Raw genomic sequence first — 14,031 nt, 5'->3', positions numbered from 1 at the left:
CGCGTGCCAGGATGGAATTCATCAGTTCCTGCAAGATCTACCCAGCCCCAGCCCCTCACATCCCCTCCTGTTGGACTCAGACCTGCTTAGACCTCCTTGCCCTTGACAGAGAAGTTCTTAAATCTGCTTCCATGTGCTTGCTCCTGCTGCTGCCTTGGCAGCGTCAGTGCAGCTGCAGCTGCAGCCGCCTTTGATTCTTTGCCACCCTTATCCTTATTGCTTACACCTTACCGTGACTCACTTGGTTTGTTTCAGTGTCATACCTCTTGTTAATTTGGTGGTTTTTCTGGAGAAGACATTGCTTTGGCATAACTTTGCCTCTAAGGAATTGAACTGCAGAGGCAGCTCACGATACCCTCCAGAAAGAGGACTTTTTTCTGTTTTTTGTATTTTAATTAAGTATTGCTGATAAAATAAGCATCCCAGTGGTGGTGGCTTGAAGGGAGGGCCTGGATGGCCACTGACTCTAGACAGAAGTTGCAGTATAGTTTGCTGTGCATGGATTCCCCCTTCATCTGCTAGAAATTTCTGAGAAGCAAAATGTCCCCTTCTTCTCCCTGTCCCACTCATTCTCTGAGTCATGGTATGTTAGGGTCAGGAAGTCTTACCACTCGTATTTCTGCTCTGTGACTGTGATTTGAACTTCCTTCACTACACAGATGGGGATGATCATGCTGGTCCCTCTGGAATGTGTGGCCGATGGCTCACATATTTATAGTTCTAGATTCCGTATTGTGTTCACGGGCTGTAGTCACCTTGACATCAGAAATGCAGTCCCTAGGTCAGGTCCAAGGCTGTGCCAGGCTTGCTCAGGAATCTTCTAAAGATGATTAAAGTTGGAGGTCTGCTCTTAGTGTAATTTGTGGAGTGCATTAAATACTTCACACATATACATGCTGAGCTGCTAATTCCAATCCTGGTTTTCGTCCCCCTGCCAGAATGTCACCCAACCTGCAGGCAGTGCCGTGGGCCGTTGGAGTCTGACTGCATCTCCTGTTACCCTCACGTCTCTCTTACCAATGGTAACTGCAGGACCAGCTGCAGGGAAGAGCAGTTCCTTAACCTCGTGGGATACTGTGCTGGTGAGTGAAACTCCTGTGGACTCCTCAGAAATCACTGGGCAGCTGCCGGGGCTCTTCATACCAGGCTTAAGGGGGCTCTTTGTCCTCAGATTATGAGCTGTTTTATAGGAGACATTTGTCTCATGTCTGGAAACTCATGTTACTGCTTCCCCTTGGGCATTTAGTAAATACTTGTGGATTGAAATGGAACTTCTAATAATACTCTTGCAAATCCTGAAAATCTCAGACTCTCATATTAATGAAGAATGAAGGGATGATAATAGCACCTTTGTATGCATTCAGAACTTCTTCTTAAGATAGCAAAAAGTGTTTTGAAAATAAGTCACTCCAAGACTTCCTTTCTCTTGTCTGCATTTTGTCCTGCTTCTTGCTGTGGAGAACCTTTGCCATCAGCCCTAGACACAAAATTTTAGAGAGATTAACCTTAAAGTAGATCAGTTGCCTTCGGAGATGGGATTTTTTTTTCTTCCTCATTTTAGAACTCAGATCTTAAAAAAAAAAAAATTAGGAAAGCAGTCTAAAATTTGAATAATGTTGGAACCAGACATTTATGTTCATCTATCTAGTCAGACAACAAATGTGTATTTTTGAGTGCCTACTAATGGTCAAATGCTCAGAATACAGAAAAAGATGAAGGAGACAATGACTCCACCACCAAAGAGCCTAGAGACTGGGGAGAAGAATTTACTGGGTAATGGGTTATTATATATTTCTTGACCCACTTTTTCAAACTCTGGGACAAACTTGTAGAGCTTTGCCTTTACCAGCTGTTGCCTCAGCTCAGAAGGGCTGAACTGGGTGGATCCCGGGATGCTACTGGGCAAATGGGAAAGGTGAGAAAGTGTGCTGGGAGGTCGGCCTGGCCGTCAGGTTTGTCTTGGGGCAGGGAGGAGGCGTGCTCAGTTGTCTAGATCACAGTATCCAGCAGGCACATTCAGTCTGGGATGACGCCAATATGTCAGCTGTTCGGTCTGGTGGATTGAGGGTGGAGTGGGGCACAGCAAGTCAGTAGCTGTGCTCCCTGTGGCATGGTCTAGGTGAGCCATTTATTTTTGCACATGACAATAAAGACTAGACATTTTGGTATTAAGGTCTATATCCTAAGAAAACCAAACTGTCAAGCACAGGGCTGCAGCCCAGAATGCTGGATTCAGAGCAGAAGCGTGTAGAGACTGTGCAAGCATTTTAGGTGCAATAAAAAGTGGAAATTCAGAGTCCAGGATTAAGACTAATCAGAATCCCTATGAGCTGTAGGATGCGAGTCTGTTGCTAGCGATGTCCATCGTAGTCAGGACTGTCTTGGAAAGTGGGAAAAATGGGAGATAGTAGTGCCCACCCCTGAAAGAGAATTTGGGGATGGAAAGGGCTGTTATTACAGTTTGTATGTTTGAGTTTAGCTACTTATTATCACTTTAGGACATGGAGCAGATACTCTGAGAATTAAATGGCTCTCTACATGGCTAAAGCGTATTGGTGGATATTTACTGAGAACCCACTGAGCACAAGGTGCCAAGTTGATGTTTGAGGGGGATACAGAGGTCTTCTAGGCTACTTAAGGAGGTGAACCAAAGACACAAGCATAGCTAACAAATAGTACAGAGCAATTTAGGGACAGTAACACCAACCAGTAATAAGAGCTGTAGGAGTTCAAGGTAGGGAGAAGTAACAGGATATGGAAGGCATTATGCGGGGGTCAGGGGGGAACCCAAAATACTTCCAGAAGAATAACCAGGATTCTGTGAGACAGAGGGAGCTCTGCTGAGCTTTCTGAGCATGGTTTCGCCAGGAGACAGGCCCAGCAGGTATAGCACATGGGCCACTCATGACTAGTGAGTCGTCTAACCTGGATGAAAAGCATGGTTGGTATTAAAGCATATTAGATAAAATGGTTGGGAAATTTAAATTCAAACCAGAGTATAGAGAGCTCAAAGTTTCAGGCCAAGAAGTTTTGATTAGATCTTGTGAGCAATAGGGCCATGAGAGTTTTGGAGAGGACTGTAGCTTGACTAAGGGTGTCTTAAGGCAAGAAACCTGCAAGCTGCATGGAAAATGGACTAACACAAGGAGAGATTAGAGTCAGGGTGAAGAGTTAGAAGGTAGGACCTGAATTATATCCTTCATGATGGCTTTTTTATTTAAAATCTAACTCAGAATGTGGGCCCTAAAAATTTTATGCTAGGGCATATTTAAAAAATACATGTTTATATAAGGAGATTCGAAAAATTTAATTTTTAATGAGCTCTGTTCTCTCTAATGTCCAGAGTGTTCTTTGATAGTAAATTAGGTGATTAGGACTTGCATTAATTTTTTAAGGCTAATAGGGAACCTTTAGAATGAGAATCATGGGACTGAGCTAAACAACTATGGAGTCCCCAACCCGAGAAGAGCAGGTCCTAACAAAATAAGCTGAAAAGGAAAATCTTGGTTGTCCTGGGAATTGGGTATATTAAATAATGGTTTTAAATGAGATAACCATTGTCTGGTGCTTAGCAATCATTTGTTGATTAAAGACTGGTGTAATAGTATTTATTATAGAAAAGTTTGAACAGTAATTTCAGTTATTGAAGTTTCAGAGAACTGTGCTGACACCAAAGTTTACTTTTTCACTAAGTGTATGACTTTTCTAAACACCCCTACTTTCCTCTGTAGCACTGCAATGCATTCACTCATGTAGAGTCATCAAACATTTGTGAAGCCCTTGCTCCTTGCCAGGCATTGTGCTGGACTCTGGGGATGTAAAGACAAATCAGATATGGTGCTTGTATACGAGAAATGGACTCTTTAGTGAATGAAGGTGTTAGTTTGCTAGGGTTGCCATACCAAAATATCACAGACTGAGTGGCTGAAACAATGGAAATTTATTTTCCCCAAGTTTTGGAGGCTGGAAGTCCATGATCAAGGTGCCCGCAGGCTTGGCTTCCTCGGAGGCCGCCCTCCTTAGCTTGCAGATGACGGCCCTCTTGCTGGCTCTTCTGTGCACAGGTGCCCCTGGTTCTCTCTGCATGTCCTAATCTTCTCTTCTTATAACTATATTGGTCACACTGGATCAGGACCCATCCCTTAATATCCTTATTTTAACTTAATTACCTCCTTAAAAGCCCTATATCCAACTTCAGACATTCTGAAGTACTGGGATAGGGCCTCAACACATGAACTTGGGGGGGACTAATTCAGCCCATAACAGGAGAGAGTGTGCGTTTAGTGTAATATTGCTGTGGTACTCTGTGCACAGCACAGGATATGAGATAAGCCTGTGGGACAGGACCCTGACCCACACTGGAGGCTGTTTATATGAGTGTGTGGAGTGGGTATGAAAGCCTTCCGGAGGATGTCACAACTGAGGTGATTTTAAAGGTAGTGAGAATTAGAAGAGTTTGGAACTTTGGAGGCAGAACAGTTCAGAAAATGGGCCAAAGAGGATTATCTATTGAGACACCCATAAAGAGGTGAGTCCTGTGAGAGTGGTGGGAGTTGAAGTAGGAGGGAGCAGGACTGGTCTGTAGGGCCTTGGCACACCCGTGGGGATGCCTTGAAGGTTCTGGGAAGTGTCGCAATTGCATTTCTGTGAAGAGAAAGATCTGCGGAAGATGGCTTGGAAGAAAAGACTGAAGCAGAAAGTTCTTTAGGAGGTAACCACAGTAATCCAGATGACAGAAATCCTTTAATGAGAATGCTGCTGAGGGGATAAAGAGAAGGGGTCATGATTTCACCAGGTATTAATAGTATGTTAGGTTGACTCATCTCAGATTGCTGTTTTGTCTGCAAAATGGTCCAAGTGGCAATTTCATATGATTTAACGTAATAGAAGCAACAGAGGTTGGTGCTCCCTCAGCCCTGGGGGGTAAGGGAGAAGGAATTTTGCAGATAGTTTCCACGTTTCTGGTCACAGAAATTCAAGGGGTGGGAGTACCATTTACCAAGGGTAGGAATAGATCTGAGAGGCAGTGAGGAAAAAACAGTATGCTTGAATGTGGCCAAGTTGAATTTGGGGTGACAGTTGGACATCCCAGAGTGTCTCTCTAGGAGGAGGATAAAGGTATAAGTGGACAGGTTTCTTACTATAGCTACTAGGAGCTTGTCTCCTTTCTCAGCGTTGACCTGAACTGAAAGTCCTGGAATTGTTTTTAACTAAAGTATTCCCTCAGTCAGGTCATAGTTAACCTCATAGAATGTTTAGGTGACTTTTATCTAAACTCAGGAGGGTATTAGGAGAAACCATGTGATGACAGGCAAAGCTGAGGATCATCTACCTTGTGCGGGGCCGACAGTGGAATGTCCTCTCCGTGTCCTTGGGAAGTCCTAGCTCATAGGAAGTCCCAGAGGAGGACCGTGTCTGCCCGCTCTTCTGTGTATGTCCGAGCGCCTCCAGAGTGGCAGGGTTTCCTCTCAGGATGCGTTCTCTATTTGACTCATACCTGAGATCATCATCGGAGACCTCGTGATTGTACTTTAGCTGTTTAAAAAAGAAAATGACAGAATCTAGCACACTGACAAGAGTAAACCCATCCTGGGAGCAGGTCCAGTAACCTCAGTGTGTCTCACGTATGAAGATGGCATATGTGTGGGGTTTCTTCCTCCAAGTCTATCAAAGCAAATATAAACTATGTGAGATTTAGGCCACAGCTGAAGGTTTTCAACAAAGATAAATGAACTGAGGTGAGAGGCAGCTTTGCATAATTGCGGGAGACATGGTTATATGCTATGGAAAGCCAGGTTTTCTTCTGCCATAGATTGATTTTTTTTTTTTTTTTGGCCCACATCTCAACAACATTAACAGAAAACTCCAAAGGCTAAGGTGCTTTCTTCATTTCTTTTTCTCACCTAAAAGCTTTCTCTTGTTCATAGAATACAGTAACAATTAAAAGGAAAACAGATAAAAACCTGCGGTGGGGAGGGGAAATGTCCACATGCAAATGCATTTCTTTAAAAAATGCTTTGAGTTTTGTGGACTGCCTGATGGGACGGTTGTGTTTTTGAGTTCTTATATAGAAAGAAGATAATATCAAGGGTAATATTGCAGAGGGGAAGACCTGAAAAATTAAAATACTTGTTTTTTTGGGGGGGGTAGTGAAAGTCTGGGGTATTAAAAAATTGTTATTGTTTATGAAGCATTTTTTAAATGCGGGTTTGCTCTTTCCACAAATCTGTGTGAGAATGGAAGCAAAAGAAGATAAGTATCAGTAAAGAAATATTACTTTGAGTATTTTCATACTATATTCCTATTCCGCAGAACTCAAATTCTAAACAATGGTTAATAGGTGTTACGTGTAACAAAAACAAAAACAAAAAACCTCCTGGCCAGATAAATTTAGGGTTGACTCGGTTACATAAAGGTAAGCAACTTTCTTTATTGCAGGATTTCTGAAAACCTTAAAAATACATATGTGCGCTGTGAATCTTTAAGATCAAGATGGCTGAACATCATTTCCCAAGCATTGAGGACCCCTTCCCTTTATTATAGCCTCTTACAGGGTTAGCCAGTAGTATGCAGAACAATATTTTGGAAGTTCTGAACTAACTGATATTAATACTTGGAACAATTGGTTTGCACCTGCTAAAGGTAAAAGAAAATTATGAACCCGTACACAGGTTGTGGACCAACTGACTTCCCTCCATCCCTTCCTCTCTCCCTCTCTCCCTTCTACCCTTCCTTCTTTCTTTTCTCTGTGGGCAGGCAGAGGGGTCACCCAAGGAGGTACGTGTTTGCCACCTTTTTGCCTGCTGAAGAGCATTGCTATTAACATTTTTCTTCCACATCATAAACACTTTTGAGTCCTTTCCATGATTTTTCCCATTTATTGTCACCATTTCTGAAAGAAGGGCCCTAAAAATGTGGTGAAAAAGTAAAATTGCTCAAAGTTAAAGAGCAACGTATCTTTATTTTGGAATAAGCTGATACAACTGCAACACTGAATAATGCGGGGGAAAATCCCAGTTCAAGTTGAACATAATTAAGTACCGGGAGGGAGCCCTGTATGAGCCAGGGCACCAGCTCTCTGTCTCCCCTCCAGACACAGTGAGTGGAAGCCAGAGAAGTGAGAGCCAGTTCTGTTTTAAAGCAGCTTCTACCGTGCGGGGGAGGTGGATTGGCACCGCCCTACATCTTGCTGTGGCTGCTTCTGCAGTTATAAATGGAAAGGAAAGGAAGAAAAGAGCCATAAGCTTTAAACATGTAGCAGTTGTTGCCTTATTTTGATCACCAAATCCTACCCATCCATCCCTCAGTGCCTGGCTCAGATCCCCTCCCCTCCAGGACCAGCTTCTTCTTGGCATCTCCCCTGTTAGAATTTCTAGTATGCTGATTATTTCTGCCATTTACCTAGCACTTGGGCTTTGATCAGCTCACATTCTCTGTGAGTGATCTTTTTGTGGGTATCTAATAATAGGTGCCAGTTCTGAGGGCTTATCATATGAAAAGTGCTGTGCTAATTGCTTTGAATGTATTTTGCCATTTAACATTCACAGTGATCCTCGAAGGTAGGTACTAATTTTATCCCCATTTTTACATATAAGGAAACTGAAACTGGCTAAGAGAGGTTAAGTACTGACTCCAAATGATAAAAGTCAGGAATGATTGATCCAAGATTTGAACCCAGAGAATGTGATTCCAGAGTCCACATACTCAACCATTTTGTACTCCATGATGCAAGTACAATTGCTTGCACACAATCGGGGTTCAAGAATGATTTTTTTTTTTTTTTGGTTGGTGAATTAAAAAGCAGATTGGTAGGTGGATTACTTGATTGGCGAATTAAAAATCAGTGTGATAAATAGAATGGTTTGGAGAGGCATTGTTGGGAAACATTGCACGAACTTGCTGGTCTGTTTTAAATGCTAAGGAAGCTGATTTAGACTGCCATGTGCATTCCCATTGTATTTGATCCTTATTAAATGAATAAACTTCAAAGACAAACATTAATGCATACTAAATTTTAATAATTCGTATCACTCCACATTTACTTTCTTTTTCAATATATACATACATGCATTGTTTTCAGTTGTAGTCAACAGCTACTGTATTTCTTTGTTCTGTTCTCTAAAATATCACTTTAAATGACATATTTCCATATGTTGGCAAATATTGGAAGAATCTACATAATTGTCATTTTTAATGCCTAAGTCATTTTCCGTTGTGTTTGAGTAACTTAACTTGGCCATTTTCCTGTTGTGGATCTGGGCCGTAAAAAGCAGGAGATAGATTTACTGGTTGGTCCATGACTTCCAAGGCTACAGCTGTGATTAGATATGTGTTTCATGTCATTACTAATACTAGTAATGGTGTGTTTATGAATTTTTATAATTTTCAAAGCATTTTCTCATGGATCTTCTCCTTTAATCATCCCCAGAAGCCCCCGTGAAGAACTGGAAATGCTAGTAATTCCCATTTTGTTGACTAGTGAATTAAGACTCAGTAGAGTGCCAAGCTAGCACTTGGATGGTCCTCAAGAACTGTTGGGTAGAATTAAGGACTTGAATCAGCTGTCCTCATGTCTAATCCTCTTCTAATGCCTCATATGATAATTACAACAGGATCTTTCTTCTTAGTGTGAGTCATATTTTGGTTCTTATCGCTTCTTTTTCACCTTTCTCTTTATTCCATCTAGTCCTGTTCTTCTATCTCTGCATTTTTTTCAATGTGCTTGTGTCTTCTATTTTTTTTAACACTTGCTTCTTTATTTTCCTTATCTTCTTTTTTTGTAATGTACTTTCTTTTCTTATTTCTCATTTGTCACCCTATCTCTTATTGCTTGAACCGTAAATTGCATATCCACCCTCTCTACAGAGCTTTCAATGATTGTCTCTTCCTTGTTCTCCCAAATTTTGTTTTATTTAAGAGATCCGTCTGTCTGCAAAGGGATGATTGAATATTTCAAAGCATTTTTTTTTTGAGCTTTTCCTTTCAGGAAAAAAGAACATGACCTATGCTTAAATTGAGTCCTTCCTAAATAATAATAATAAAAAAATTGTATTTTCTCCTTCATGTGACTTTTACCAAACAATACCTTCCTTAGCTTTCATAATAAGAGAAGGACCTTACCTGTAAGCTTTCAGCTTGTAAAAGCTCCCAATGAAGTCAGGATTGCTGTTTCTTCCTAATAACTATAGGTCAGGGCTTGAATTGCAGAGAAGGTTTCTGTGGGTGTATGTTGAAAGAACACAGCTGAATTGAGACTTACAGGTTATCTTCTTCAGTACTGAAGGTAGCAAAACTGCTAAGGCTACATTTACCTGCTTTTACACACCTGTGAATTTCTGTGGCTTACTTTTAATAGGTAAAAACAGGGAATTGATTGCAAACATGAGCATCAGCATCAATGTCAATTCTGATTGGGCCCACTACGGATAAGGAATAATAACCCATGTTTATTGAACACTCATTGTGTACCAGTTCATCACATATATTATGTCACTTAATTCTGTCTGCAAGCACAGGAAGTTGGTACTGTGATTAGTACCATCTGCATTTTACAGGCCAAGGTAAGATTAGTGATGAGATTAGAGATGTTAACCCACTTACCCAAAGTGTCACAGCTAGTAAGCCCTGGAGCTGGGCTCTGAATCCAAGGAGTACACTTCAGAGGGCACATATGTGATCACTGTGTCATCAGCCTTCATCACTGATCTAGTTTCCATGAGACCCTCTCTGCTTCTCGACATCATTGTATTCACTTCTTTTTGATGCTTTGTGGTTTTGACCCTCATGGCCTTCCCACGCACTCCCTACGCTCTCATTTCACTCTCAGTCTACAACTCTGCTTTCCTTTTTTTTGTTTAGAAGATTTATATTATCTGATAAAACAAAACAAACAAACCTCACCTTTTCTTCTCAAATATCTTTCTCTTCTATTACCTCTTTTTCCTTCCCTTGAGAAAGGAGCTCCCTCATTCTGCCCCGGGGAGCTCCTTCTCCAGTGTCCCAGAGCCCATCTGCCTTCCTGAGCTGATCTCTCCAGTCAGGTGTTTCCTCTTCTGCTTACACATTCATCTCCCTCCTTTTCTCTTCATTTTTCCTGCTCCTTTTCCTCCCCCATCTGCTTGCCTCCAGGGCCCTTGTGTCTTTCACAACTTAAATCTTCATTTCTATTTTCTCCTTAGATTTCATCCCAAGTACGTGTGATAATCCCCTCCAGATCCTCATTTCTCTCTTCCTGCTGGACATCTGATCACAGGAAAACTCCAAAGAAAATCCTTCATCTTCATCCCTCCTACCTCCACAGGTGCTTTTCTTCCTTCTCTTGACTTCCTTGTCCATCTACTACTGATTTTTCAATTGGCACGATTCAAAACCATTGTGTTACCTTTGCTTCTTGGCAACCCGTCTTCCATATTGGAATCACTGCCATATCTCATAAATATGGCATATCTCTGTTTCCGCTGCAAAAACCCCAGGCTCTTCTTTCTCAGGTGACAGACACATTTTTCTCTTTCTGCTAGAGGCTCTTCCTCACTAAAGCTCTCCTAGTCCTTCCCAAGAGGAGGAGGAGACCTTTCTTGAATATCAACTTTGGTTTATAAAACACTCTTTGACACTCAAAACTTGTCGATGCCTTCCCATTGCCCATTGCATTAGCTGTAAATCCTTCACCCTGATTTTCAAGGTCCCTGATTTCCTTGGTTCCCCTGTGAACGTCCAAAGCTCCAGCCATGCTGGTTTTCCTCCCCACGCCACACTGCTCCATTCCTGTGTGCCTCTGTGCTGTTACATGTTCTTCCCTACTAACAAGGATGTCCTCAGCTGGCACCATCTGCAAACATCAAATGAACACTCAAGGTCAAGTTCCTCTTACTCACTTTGGATAAAATATTCTCTGATCCTTGACACCTGTTGCATTTGGGATGTGTATGTGTGTGTGTGTTTGCCATCCCTAAGCATCTTGAGAGAAGGATTCGAGTCTGATTCAACCCTATAGTACCTTCCACAGTGCCTCATACTCAGCTGACTTGCCATAAATGTTAATTGAAATGAACTGTTTTCTACTGTGGAGCTAAACCGAGTAAAACATAAATTGGATACAAAACTTCAAGATACATGGTAAGAGTGATACTCCTGACACCTTGTTGGCAGTGCAAGCTGGCACCAAAACCTAGAGCTTTGCTTTTACATTTGACACTGCCACTTGCCACCTCCCCCTACCCTCCCCACTTCAAGCTGTTTCCTTGGCTCCTACAGCAGCCTTCCCAACACATTGGTGAGTTTGTAAACACTGAGTAGAAATCACTGCTCTATAACATGAAGGTCATTCTGTTGTCATGTTTTCTTTGGTTAGTATTTTAAGAGTAAAGCAATAGCCACAGACACTGAAGAAAGAAGTCTCACTTGGTTGGTTGGTTTTGTTTTGTTTTGTAGCTTTTGTACTAACTCAAAGCCTCTAAAAAGAATACATGATTTCTAAGAGCTTACGGGTGGACTGAGCACAAAGTAATGATCAAAAGGGAAAGAGATACGATTTTTTTTTCTTCTGTCATCTGTATATTATTTTCTGGATTCCTGTCATACTTATCTCACAAGCAGAAACCCATCAATTTTAAAAGTGGCATTAGAATTCAAATTCGATGCCTTTTAAAGGCCCTGAGTTTTGGCATGAAATCATTTCTTTTTCACCTGATGAAGAACAGCTACAAGTGCTGATTATTTTAACCGCTTCCAAATGCACTTAATGTGGTTGCATTAAGAACCTAATGGACTGACAGGACATTATTAAAAATCTCACTGTGTGTCTAAATTTGTCTTTATAGGTCATTATTTATCAGCTAAGGAGTCACTGCTCCATAAAACCAACATCCAAAGCCATTGCGTTGACAGTACACATTTACTTTAATATCTTCAAGCTTTTTTGATTTTGCTCCAAAGATGTGAAATAAATTATTTCACTGCCATGTGCTTCCATCCATCATGATTGTGGGTAATCCTCACTGATCCTTGAAGCAGAGCCTTTGTGATTTGAAGAAAGCATCATATAGTGATGACCACATGCAATTTCCTCACAGCTGCAGGGTGACATATTAGAGGATTCTACAGCTGCTGAGTCAAAATATTAATTTTTTATCTGTTTAAATTTCTAGCATGTCTACATGCTGTGCATATTTAGAAAACAAATGGAATCTTCTGCTTGCTTAAAAACAATAAATGCATTTATTTCAGCTGGAGCTAATACTCCATTTTTCAGGCTGCCTTGTAATGTGTTTATTAATTTGCTTGTTTACAGTGCTAATTCACTGCGTTTATTAGCAAGGTGGTATATACACAAACAACTGGAATTCCATCTGTGCCCCCACCCCCAACTCACATACTTATTATACATCAGTAATCTGAAACAGCCTAAGCGTAAATGTATCCTGGGCCTCTCTTCTTTCCTTGTGACTCTTAATGAGTCGTATATTTAAAGACTCTTTACTGTAATTGCAATAGTGACAAACAAGAATTTACTTACTGAGTAGTAGCAGGAGGGACGGGCTCCAGAATAGGCACTGTTTTTAAGCAATTAACAGATACACGCTCCCTATTTCAACATATTTGAGGTCAGCCTCCCTTTTTTTGATTGCAGGCAGGAAGGTCAGATGCAGATGCCTTACTGCACAGATGGGGCTTTTTGGATGGGACATTAATCCTTGCAGAAGCTGCTAGAGTGATGGGTTGGAAATTCAATTCCCTTGTTTTAGTAACTGCAGTCTGATACAAGTGAAGCAGTGACCGTATACACTTCCTCTACTGTGTCCTGTGAAGTGGTTTTCAATATCACCTGTGGGCAGGAACAGGCATGGATGGCAGAGTGGGGTGTTTAGGGGGAATTCACCCCGGAATTTGTTGGTCTCTCTGAGGACGCTGCTGTTTTAAGGACACAGTTTCTGACAGATGTGCTCCTATGGTGTGGGCCCATCAGAGATCTGAATTAGAGGGTTCATCAGACGGTTACCACCAAATGAGAAGAATTCAAGAGTTGCCTCCAAATCAGACTGGTTTGTAGAAAATATGCCCATAGACTTTACTGTGAGTAAAATGACTGGTGTCGTGGCAGTTTATTGGGTCACGTAGTTACCTCCCAAAGTGCCTAGATGTGGGGCTCATGCCACGTCTTCATTATGTTTAGATTGTATAATTAATACATTTGGCTGGCCATGGGGGTAGTTCTCTCTTCATTATCTCCAGTTGTAACTGACAAGGCAGTTGGCAGTTGTCACACCTGCAGCCGAGTAGCGCCCTTTTTCTCCTGGCCTCAAGTGGATTTTGAAAACCAGGTGATGCAACCCATATGCTCTTTTTCGTGGGCCTTCAGATTCTCCACAATTTCCTAGTATTTTTACTCCAATATCTTAATTTTCCCCCTCTAACAACTGTGTGGGAGCTACCTACCAGGCACCACTGATTTGGCCAAATTCCACTTTGTTTTCCTTTTAAAAGGAGTTTTGAGAACTGTCCATGAGTGAAAAGGCCTTCCCCAGTCATGCAAAGACAAACCACAAGTGTGTTTTTCTTCCTTCTCAAGGATCTCCATTCCTGGTCACAATAGTTTTCATGTATTTGCATTATAATATTCTTAATATGCCTACTCTAGCATAAGCCCCTTGAGAGCAATTCAGCAGAGGGATGTTTTTGTCAGAAAAGGGGCTTCTGCAGATGTAATGGAGGGGAGGAGTGGGGGAGGAGAGAGAACAGTAAGGAGCCTGCTTTTCTCCTCCAGCAAGGGTTTCATGGCAAGAGCTGCTGTATGTCAGAGTTTTCTTAGATCTGCTTTGCTTTGATGTCTTCTCCTAACATGAGTTGCCTTTCATATAAAAAAAAATTCTCATTTAAATCTATAACAAAAACACAGAGACCTCAGTAAAGAAACTGAAAAAAGACACACACACACACACACACACACACACACACACACACACACACACATATACACACACACACACACAGAGAGAGAGAGAGAGAGAAAGAGAGAGAGAGATTCCCAATTGC

The 14,031-nt window shown here is 41.5% G+C and overlaps 1 protein-coding gene across 1 annotated transcript in view; it reads left to right on the top strand.

Annotated features, from left to right (window-relative positions):
* FRAS1 (Fraser extracellular matrix complex subunit 1) overlaps positions 1–14,031 on the top strand; it is a 449,198-nt gene that overhangs the window by 242,667 nt on the left and 192,500 nt on the right. The window contains exon 20 of the mRNA XM_015138463.3: positions 939–1,082. Within this exon, the coding sequence (XP_014993949.3) occupies positions 939–1,082 (144 nt within the window). The remainder of the gene's footprint in view (positions 1–938; positions 1,083–14,031) is intronic.

Source organism: Macaca mulatta, chromosome 5 (genome assembly GCF_049350105.2).
Source record: "Macaca mulatta isolate MMU2019108-1 chromosome 5, T2T-MMU8v2.0, whole genome shotgun sequence".
Lineage (NCBI taxonomy): Eukaryota > Metazoa > Chordata > Mammalia > Primates > Cercopithecidae > Macaca > Macaca mulatta.
This window is presented reverse-complemented; position numbering and strand designations above follow the sequence as displayed.